Consider the following 10,878-nt stretch of genomic DNA (forward strand, 5'->3'; position numbering starts at 1 on the left):
GCTATGCTGTTTGCATCGCAGAGTACTGCTAATACTCAGATGACCACTATCAAAAGATGGATAGCCACCAAATAAGATGCGTTTTGTATAACATGTAAGATTATCTTGTTTGAATGTCGTCTATCTTTTGATAGCGGCCATTGGTTAGTACACAATATTTATGATACAAACTGCATAATGATGCTAACTATTTCTATGATGGCTCTCTCTCATAATCACCATTCTAAAATTACAGCATAGTATCCACCAATCCTATTATACTTTTCACTAGATTTTGTTTTTGCTAATACTTCGAGATTGCAATCCATAAAATTCCACAAAAATAAAGAGTAGATCACCGTACCATAACAAACACCGTCAGAATCTCAAGCACGGGAAAAATGAAACGATCTTGCTTTAAGATTCGCACACCCGCACGCCCCTCCCATCAAATTTGGCCATCCTTCCCTTCATGATGTAAACCACCATCCCCAGAATGCCCTTATCCAGAAGGATAGGAACTCAGCCAAGGATGTCCGCAATCTTGTCTCGAGATTCGTGCACCCATCATGTGTCCATCCGTTCCCCCCATCTCAGTGATCAGCATGACAATGCCCCTTATCTGATAAAAAATAATAAACGCGCGCTCAGAGGAAACCAACAGATTTCCCAACTCACCAACCACGAAGCCCAATCAAAGAACGCAGCCTTGCGTCAAAGTTCGTGCCGATCCATATCGCCTCATTCTAAATTTGAAATTGCCCTCCATTTTATGCTGGACCCTAGATCATCAGAGGGGCGGATTTCGTCATTAGAAGATAGACGGCCCTCGATGCGTTATATATGGTATATAAGATCTTCTTATTTGATGGTTATCTTTGCGGGGGGTCCACCAAGTGCTGCACTGGATTTTGGCAGGCAAACAAGTGCAATGTTGCTTTAAAGGTCGTGCATCCCGGATCTTATCTAAGTTTGGGTAGGATTGCTGTAGGATTCGTGCAGGCTCCCTCGTATTCCAAATTTGGCCATCCCTCCATTTTATATCCACTGGTCAAGGACAATTTCCATAATGCCCCTATCATCCAGGAGAGAGAAAGACATTGGAGAGAGCGAACAAGGCGGATTAAAACGTATCCGAAGCAAGAAGCGGACTGCTACCGACTCCGCCCGAGCACGTGACAGCCCACACGCCACGCTCTGCCCATTCTGGCGCTGGCTCTTTCGTCGTCCTCCTCCCCCAGACCGACCCCCCACCAGCTCGCTACCTTTTAACCCCCAACCCGACGAATAAAACAATCACCATCCTGTACTCCCCTCCCGCCCCTCTCTATTATATATATTTTTCTCTCCCCCAACTCGCGGTTCCTTCGAGGTCTTCTCTTTTCCAATGGAATCGTTGTCGCCGGAGACCAAGAGTTGTCATCTTTGTCGTCGTTTTCGTCGTCGTCGCGCTTATATTTGAACGAGAGAGCTTTCTAAATAACGAAAGGAAGAAGGAAGACATGGGGTTGCAGCGGCGGCGCCACCACCACCGGTGGGTGATCCCGGCGGTGCCGGCGACCTACACCCTCTCCGCCGCCACGTTCCTCCTCCTCCTCGTCTTCGCCTTCCTCTCCCTCCTCGCCCCGCCCCTCCCCGACCACCCATCCTTTCCCCACCCCCTCTTCCGCCACCGCTGCTCCAACCTCCCCTCCCTCCTGGTATTCTATCCATCCTTTCTCTTCCTCTATCTCTTTTCTTTGTTCGAGTTTCTCATTGCCGTTTTTGGTCCAATCTTTAGCTTAAGAATCCGGTGCAGATGCAGAGGAATGTGGTTGCTGCCGATCCATTTCGTGTTCCGGTTCGTATTTTTGTTCATCATCTCGATTGATCTGAATGCGTCTAATGCTGATAGTTCGTTCAGTTGGGATTTTTCTTTAATTTTTTATACATATATAGAATGGAGGCGGGAGTCCGGTGAGTGATCTGTGGGGTTCGAAGCAGGCCAGATACTTCTACGGATGTAGCAATGCGAGCAGCGAGTTTGCGAGTATGTGTTCGCTTTTAATCTGGTTTGGTGTTGTTTTGCTGGAAAAATGTAATGGAATGCACAGATCACTTGGAAATTGATGGTTTTGAGGTTTATGATTTGTGTTGGTTGAGGTTTTGGTTTTAAACCGTATCATTGATTTATTTTTATTCTTTTTGATTATACTTCTTTCTAAGCAAACTGGCGTTTGTTTCTCATCATTGAAGTTGGTTATTTTCTTTTATTTTACAGAGGAGGAAGCCATCACTCAACCCAATCGGTATTTGATGATCGCAACTAGTGGAGGATTAAATCAGCAGCGAACAGGGGTGAGATATTTGTCTAGCGTTTATAAATTTCTTTCAGTTTCTTCCTTTTTTTTTTTTTTTTTTTTTGAATTTTATGTGGGATAGTTTTGATTCAATTGGCATTGCATATGAACTTTTCACTGAAACTAGTCTGGTCGGGACCATAACTTTGGTGATATTTGACCAAACCAGCTATGGCTTTGAAGTTTGTATGGGGAAAGAACTTGACCTTGTTGAATGATCTGTGATAAGTTTGTTGGAACTTGGCCTTTGAATTACTGATTGTATTTTCAGTTTGATAATATGAATTATTTCTCCACATCACTAGACCATCCTTGTCCTTTAAAAAAATATATATATATTTCCATCTCTATCCTAGATTGAATTATTGAGGTGCTTAAAGAGGAAGACATTGATCACCATCACTGTTTTGATATGAGACAGTCGCAGCAGAGTGTGCTATAATCATGGGAAACATATTTCTTGTAGTTGCTAGCTGCTTTCTTGCTTGTTTTACTGACATCTTTTTGATGTTGCTCTCCTAGCAATCCTCCCAGGATCCTCCAATGTGGAAGTGGCCACAATATCTGCCTTGCCCATGAAGTTAAATTCAGGGATAGATTTGATTTGAGTTGATCTTAATTCCTTTCCCCAACATGATCATTAAGTGCTCTGTATGATGTTACAAGCCTTCTGGCCTCACATTACATAGTAACGTTATATTATGCCTTCTTATCACATCTTTTTCAGAAGCTCTGAATCTCAGTCTGTTCAGCATCACTGAGTCCTTTCGTGACAGAGTCAACATTTTAGTCCATTCTTCTAGTCCCAGTTCTATGACAGATCGTGTGCAGTAATTCTACTTGCAGATACTTGTGCCCATTCCTGCTTTTCCATTTGCTTAGGAATCCATCTGAATGCATCACCAAGTTATGTGATATTACTAAGTCATTAATGATTCATAATTCATTGAAGGCAACTCAATAATGCCATTTTTGGCAAATAATGGAAAAGAGCCACAAAATTTAGTCATTATGGTTACTGGTAACAAGGAGTGCTTTGCTTCAAACCATTTTCCTAAACATTTTTGGACACCGTCAGCCTCATGCTTCTCATTTGAAAGCGGTGCTCTGAGATAAATCAATTCATCTTTGTTGATACTCTTGGATCCTTTATCCATCTTTTGCCTTTTGTTAACCCTGGCACTCTTGGATCATCTATTCACACTGGGGATGGTCTCCAAGGTTGGGCACTAATCAGTCCTACATTTTATGCTTTATGCCAATGTAACAATGGAGGACTGGCTAGAGTCCTAAATGGTTCTCATATCTCATATATTTCATATTAGCCATCACGAAAATATTCTGGTTTAGTTCTTGTTCTGCTCTTCCATTTGGTCAATATCGAGCATAAGATTACTGATGGAAAATTTGCTGCTACTTCTGGTTGTTTCAGATAACAGATGCTGTCGTTGCAGCACGCATTTTGAATGCGACACTTATTGTTCCTAAGCTGGATCAGAAGTCATTCTGGAAGGATGCCAGGTTTGCTCCAAATACTGTTCATTCTAACTTCTGAAAAAATGAAGCACTAATAAATCAAGTCATCAAACATGTACACTGATTACATTTTGTGCATGTGGTTTATGATTCTATTGTGCAGCGATTTTGCTGAAATCTTTGATGTTGACTGGTTCATATCCTCTCTCTCAAAGGACGTTAAAATTATAAAACAGCTCCCAAACAAGGGTGGAAAAGTAATTGGAACTCCTTACACAATGCGTGTTCCGAGGAAGTGTGCACCAACATGCTATGAAACTCGAGTTTTACCTGTTCTTTTGAAAAAGCATGTGAGTTTACAAATTTTGATTCTTGCTTTTAGTTTCTTTGATGTCAGTTTGTCATATCCATTTCATTGACTTCCTAATATTTTAGCTTTATTATGAGAAACAGGTAAAAATGCAAGCTGTATGTATGTATCTCTATAAAATACTATGTTTTCTTTACTCATGTTCTGGATTAATGAAGTATCAGACCTAACAAATCTTTACTATTAGTTGCATTGTCATAATGTTGGCTTTCTGTTTGGTAAATTGCATGAGATAGATCCACCAATAACTTCAATGGAAGCATCCCAAGGGGATGCGGTTATTTAAGAATGATACTAATAGTTATTTTTATTTCGAAACCTTGTGATTCATTTCTCCAATTATATACAAATTTAATGGCAACATTTTTCTCCATGGCAAGCTTCTTCCAGCTCAGCTAGCATGATGTCCTATCATGAGCATAATTGTTTTTTTTTTTCTTTTGCAGAAAACATTCTATCAAGAACATAAATGGAACTGAGTTATTGTCATTTATTGTAACTGGCATCTCTTATCCATAGTATTTAGGCTTTCTATGAACATTATGATATTCTTTTCAATTAGTAGATAAGGTGGACCTTTTCTTGTATCAGTATATAGCCATTTGCAGATACACAGTTTGACTGAAAAGTTTGAGATTAATCAACAATCAAATTGAGATTGTTGAAATAGAGTTTGGAAGAGAAAAATCAATAACAGATAAGTAGGAGAGGGGTGGTTGATCAACTGGACACAATTTTTTTATTATTTTCCCTATGATTCCAACAGAATATTTTTTTTGTAAAAGTTATCTTGAAAAACTAGTATCAATTTGGTGGAAAACTTGATACACCCATGGCCTCAACTCATACTTTGTCATATGAGTATGCTACTGTGGTTTACTTAAAATCTTATTTTACATAGGCTGAACCAACATCGTAGATGATGCATGATATATTCTTGTTGGAAATTTTGTAGGATGAGCATATACTAGGCCACATGGTCTGGCTATTTTTCTATTTCTGTCAGATGCATACCCTCATCCTGCTGGATGGGTTATGACCGGTCTTATATATCATTTGCAATGGGCATGATTGTATGTTTTATTGTTGAGCTGATCTCTGCAGACATTGGAGGTCTGAGTAATTGAGTGAGAAAATTTTGAGCAGCATATGAAGAAACAGTATACCAGAATATACTGAACATGTTTGATTGAACTTATTTTGTGTTAAGGTTTTACATGTGCCATGTTATGTTAGATTAGGAAATATAATCATGAGATTGAAAAGCTTTTTCAATTTAGAATATCTGCTCAAACTGATTTTGAGTACGTGTTTAAATATGATCGAAGATTATTTGAAGTGATAGTTCATTGGACCTGTTTATATTTTTCACTTGTAGTTAAAGTTTACATTTATTGAGACCCAGTCTTCATGCGGTTTTCCAATTTTATTGAATCACATGCTGTTCCATAAACTCAAAACCTTGTAATATGGAATAAGGCTGTTGATTAAGGCTGAGCAATTATGCTAAACTTCTAAAGGTGCAACTCTTCATTACTTGAAAGTCTTATTACAAAAAATAGGGTCTCCTCAGATACAAAAATAGACATCAAGAATACAAATATATGTGATTAATGTCCTTTTTTTTCATGTTGCAATGCTATCGTAATTGAGGATTTACTTTGATGTTGTTCTCAATCCTTTGAGTTAGATTTAGTCACTACTGTATGGTTTCCCAATTTCTTCTATGTATCCTATGGTAAAGAATTACCTGCTTTTTTTTTGGATCTATGCACACATGCAAAACCAATATATTTCTATCGTGATGATGCAGATTGTTCAGTTAACGAAGTTCGACTACAGGCTTTCAAACAAGTTGGAGATTGATCTTCAAAAACTGAGATGTAGAGTTAATTATCATGCCCTCAGATTTACAGATCCTATACAGGAAATGGGTGACAGGCTGATTCAGAGAATGAAGGCAAAAAGCAAGCACTTTATTGCCCTTCACCTGAGGTGAGCTTTTGATATGATCACAAGTTGGCCTAAGTTAGCAGTTCAATGTAGATTCATGGCATAGCTCTTCAAATGATTTAGCTGCTCTGAACTTAGAAACAGCGATTGCTGCACAATGATATTGGGGCCATTTCGCAGGTTATGATCCTGTTTCCATTCCCTACAACGAATATTAATTGTAAACAGTATTTAATCCATCATTTGCCTGATTCTCCTTTCATTCTCTATTTAGCCCTAGTCCTTTCTCTAGTCTTCTTAGGTTTTAGCACAACAAGATCTTCTAGAATCTGAAGATATATAGTTTGTCGAGTTTCACTTGCAAATGCTGGTACCTGAGCCATACTTGCACCTTTCCATTGATATTGTAAAAACTGATAGCTAAATGAGGCAAGTTGAATTTTTTGAGTCAACTATGTCATATTTTTTCCAGTGTAAGACTTGAAAGTTTTTTTTTTGCACTTTCTTTACCATCAACCTTTCCTTTTTCCTAACCTTGCTAGCAAACAGGGAACCTTCTGATTCTAAAATTTACTAGACCTTCAAATAAGCTTCTCCACGAATCTTTCCTCCACCTTTATGTCACTTGACTTTTCTTTTTCTTCCATTTATTCATTTCCTACTATATATGCCTCCATTTTGACAATTCTTTCAATTTTATATATTTTACTATTAATAATCAAAAGAATCATCTGCTGTCAAGAATTGCAGTTTTGAAGAAAATTATGAACCATACCCCACCTGACATTTTAGTCATTCATACAGACAATATCATGTACTCGTTCCCTTACACTTAGATGTCAATCTTTATGATATTTTTTCTGTGAAAAATTACGTGAAATTGCTCTACAAAATCTATGACAGACAGGTGATTGTATGATAAAAGTTTTTTTCTTTTTTTAAACTAAATGACAACATGCGCATGTACTAAATTACTCAATTCTGTTAGAGAAATGAGAAAATAGTGTTACAAGTTGCATTACTATTAAAATAGAGGTGTTACTTGTGGCAGAAGTTTTTTTCTTCAGATATTTATTGGTCCACTAGTATTCATATGCAATTCAGGTCCTCTAAAAATTCCATGCAGCCAAGGACTCGATATAGAATGAGATGTGATAAATGAAAATTTCTATTGTGGCAGATTTGAACCTGATATGCTTGCCTTCTCTGGGTGCTATTATGGAGGAGGAGAAAAGGAGAGGACAGAATTGGGTGTGATGCGCAAGAGGTGGAAAACCTTACATGTAAGGCAGCAGCACTCCTTTTTCAGTGGTGTTATTCAAGAATTATTACCTCTTTATCTGGATGAAACTAGTTACTTTAATAATATGTCTGCAGACAAGCAACCCAGACAAGGAACGCAGGCATGGGAAATGTCCACTAACACCTGAAGAGGTAGGCCTTATGCTGAGAGCATTGGGATTTGGCAAAGATGTTCACATCTATGTGGCATCCGGTGAGGTCTATGGGGGAGAGGAGACATTGGCACCTCTGAAGGCACTCTTTCCTAATTTTCATTCAAAAGAAACTTTAGCAAGCATGGAGGAGTTGGCACCATTTGCAGCATTTTCATCTCGCATGGCTGCCCTTGACTTCATTGTGTGTGATGGCAGTGATGTATTTGTAACAAACAACAATGGGAACATGGCTAGGATGTTGGCTGGTCGGAGGTAAGTTTCCATTTCCATTGTGCTTACATTGGATATGGAAAATGATTCCATTGACCTGATTGTATATGTTCCATAATTTGTAGGAGATATTTTGGACATAGGAGAACCATCAGACCAAATGCTAAGAAACTGTACTCTGTGTTTCTGAACCGAACCAGCATGACCTGGGAAGTGTTTGCATCAAAGGTCCGCACTTTTCAAAAGGGATTCATGGGAGAGCCCAATGAGGTTAGACCTGGTAGAGGAGAATTTCATGAAAACCCTTCAACATGTATATGTGAAAATTCCAAGGAAGAATCGGCAGCTACCTCTCACTTTCAGCGAAAGATTGGAATTGAAAATGGGAAGCCTAATTCAACTAGAAGTATGCCGACAGACAATATTTCTAGTGATGAGGTGTCAGATTGGAGGGACTTCGATTATGGAGAAAATACACCTCTAGGGAGCTTACTCAATGGAACAGACCAGGAGTATAACCTCTTCATCAGATCTGAAGTTGCAGACTTGCAAGAAATGTTTTCAGACTAAAAAAGTCAGTTGGCTGTTGAAGAGAGCATTGCATTGACCCATTCTTTTGTTGGATCTCTTTAGTGTTTTGAAAGCTTTGCCTCATCAAGCAACCAATCTCCATACAACTGCTCCATTGTTCAACATATTGCATGGTCTTTTTTCATCAGAGAAAAAGGTAAATAGAAGACAAAGCAGATGAGAATACGATAGAGAACATGAAGCTTGAAATTTCCATTTTTTCCTTTCATTGTGTGGTTTTCATGTGTCAATGCTTATATTCTTTATATTCCCATTGAATAGGACCAATCATGGAAACTTTTTCTGCATGTCGAAGTGGCATCCCACTACTAGAAATAAGTCTTCTATCTAGGCCTTTCTAGAGGACCATGAGAGGCTCATAGTTCTATTTCATTGATAGGCTGTTTAATCCTTCTTATGTTAGAAAAGTCTCTTCACCTGTTCCTAGTCCATGATAGACCAAATAATAGATCCTAATATCAAGGCTTGGTCATTACGAGTTTCTTTTTTTTTTTTTTTTGTTCTTTCTTTTTTGTCTATATTTTTTGCTAATATGATATTCTTTATGTTTTTGCTTTACAGGGAAAGGCGCCACAATGCCACTGTATATAGAAGTGTACAGTACTTCGTCCACCTGATCTCAGAATCAGAGCAACATTTTTAGATCTGCTTGGATGCTGCAGAGCTTTTCTGTACATTGCTGAAACAATTTTTCTGTTAGAAGGAAATCTGTCATTTGCTGGTGATTTTGTTTGTCTGGATTTGCTTTTTCTTTCATACGTATTTGTCTGTAAATTTGATGTAGTGTTGCAGTGAGGTTGGATTATTTGCGGTTGTTTAGAAACGTTTGAAGAACATTAATCAAGTATTTATAAATTTTGGCAATTATGGATCTCTATTTGTGTTGCTAAAATTGTGTTATTCTTAATTGGCATCTTGTTATGTCCCTCTGCGCATGTGCTGCCTGTCGTATGATTCATTTATTCAAAAATGAGCTGTCATGTCTCCAGCATGGTAAAACACATGCATAATGTGTTTAGGAATGACAATTGGATTGGATCAAATCAAATATGGATCGAATTGACATAGATCGGATTAAAAATTGATCAATCCGAATCCGATCTATTTATTAAATAAGTCAAAAAATCAGATATAAATTTGATTTATTTATCAAACAGATGATCCAAGTCGATCCAACCCACTTAATTTATTTATTAAACCGGTCAAGTTAAGTTAACCAGATTAAACAAGTTAAATAGGCTTCTAATGGGTTAAATAGATTGAATATATCGAATTAAATGGATCAGAAATAAGTTAAACAAGTTTTAAACGAATTAAAAATATTAAACAGATTAAATAGATTAAATAAATTATCTGATTCAATTCGATCTGAATATTAAATAGATTAAATGAGTCAATCTGTTTATAATCTGAATCTATTTAACTTAAATCCGAACCTATTTACGGTAGATTGAATACAAATTAGATTGATGAGTTGGATCATATTTTTTCGGCCTTAATCATATTTTCATCGCCGCCAACATATGCTTGCGACCGTTGAATCAGGAATATTTATGGTATTGCTGGAACCGAAAAAAATTATGTACCTGTTTACTGATTTACCTTGGTAAATCTATGTCGACAGGTACAATCTCAGATATGTTGATGTAGTCAAGTAGAAATTTGCTGTTCTACAAGGAGTGTCCATCGGGAAATGCTTTCTAGACATAGATTCTACATGGGTGTATCTGTAATGATGCGAGATGTCTGCTGTCAACTCTAGGCCAAGAAACCTTTCCTATAACTCTTGTCAAGCTGCTGGAAACCAATATGCTTCTGGAAAATCTGTGAATTGACCCCTTAACAAGAACGGGGACACCAAGAAGTAATAATTTACTTGAAACAGAGAATAGCAAGACTTGTTACAAGCAATCTAGTAATGAAACTACCATTGATTAAAATGATGACCTCTTCGTTTTATTTTCTAAATTTTTTTATATATTATGATTAAGTGTGAGATAAAAGGATTCTTTTCTGATGTGAAAAATGATAACTGTTGTATCAGATTTCTGATTTGATCGTCAGAAGATCTTCATCGGAGCCAACTCCAGTCGAGACTCATTTTGCAGAAATGCCGCTCCAGTGATCCCCGGTTTAATCCAATCATATCCGTACGTGATCAAAAATTTTTGAAAAATTTTTGATCATGTACGGACACGACTGAAATATTTCCAACTACATACATGACTGAAATAAATCGAAGACCATCAGAACGGCGTTCTTGCAAAATAAGTTCTGATCGAAATTGACTCCGATGAGAATCTTTCGACAATTCAGTCAGAAAATCAAATCTAAAGGCTACGGAATGTTCAATTAGCAGAAATTGCCAATGTTGATGGCCAAAATATGAAGTTGTTCAGTACAAAGTCTCTATCCGAAACCATATCCCCACAAATGACTCCACATTGTCTTGCTAGCTAATCCACAGCCATATCACAATCCCTGAATCAAGTGAACTATAACA

At 37.6% G+C, this 10,878-nt stretch overlaps 1 protein-coding gene across 1 annotated transcript; it reads left to right on the plus strand.

Annotated features, from left to right (window-relative positions):
• The first annotated feature begins 1,255 nt into the window (after positions 1 to 1,255).
• LOC105042640 (O-fucosyltransferase 16-like) lies at positions 1,256 to 9,248 on the plus strand. Its single transcript, XM_073256811.1, has 11 exons — positions 1,256 to 1,679; positions 1,760 to 1,819; positions 1,918 to 2,008; positions 2,240 to 2,316; positions 3,751 to 3,839; positions 3,958 to 4,144; positions 5,978 to 6,159; positions 7,298 to 7,400; positions 7,495 to 7,826; positions 7,910 to 8,511; positions 8,937 to 9,248. Exons 1-10 carry the CDS (start codon positions 1,482 to 1,484, stop codon positions 8,352 to 8,354), a joined length of 1,764 nt encoding a protein of 587 aa, XP_073112912.1. The 5' UTR covers positions 1,256 to 1,481; the 3' UTR covers positions 8,355 to 8,511; positions 8,937 to 9,248.
• Positions 9,249 to 10,878: the final 1,630 nt, after the last annotated feature.

This window comes from Elaeis guineensis, chromosome 4 (assembly GCF_000442705.2).
Source record: "Elaeis guineensis isolate ETL-2024a chromosome 4, EG11, whole genome shotgun sequence".
Lineage (NCBI taxonomy): Eukaryota > Viridiplantae > Streptophyta > Magnoliopsida > Arecales > Arecaceae > Elaeis > Elaeis guineensis.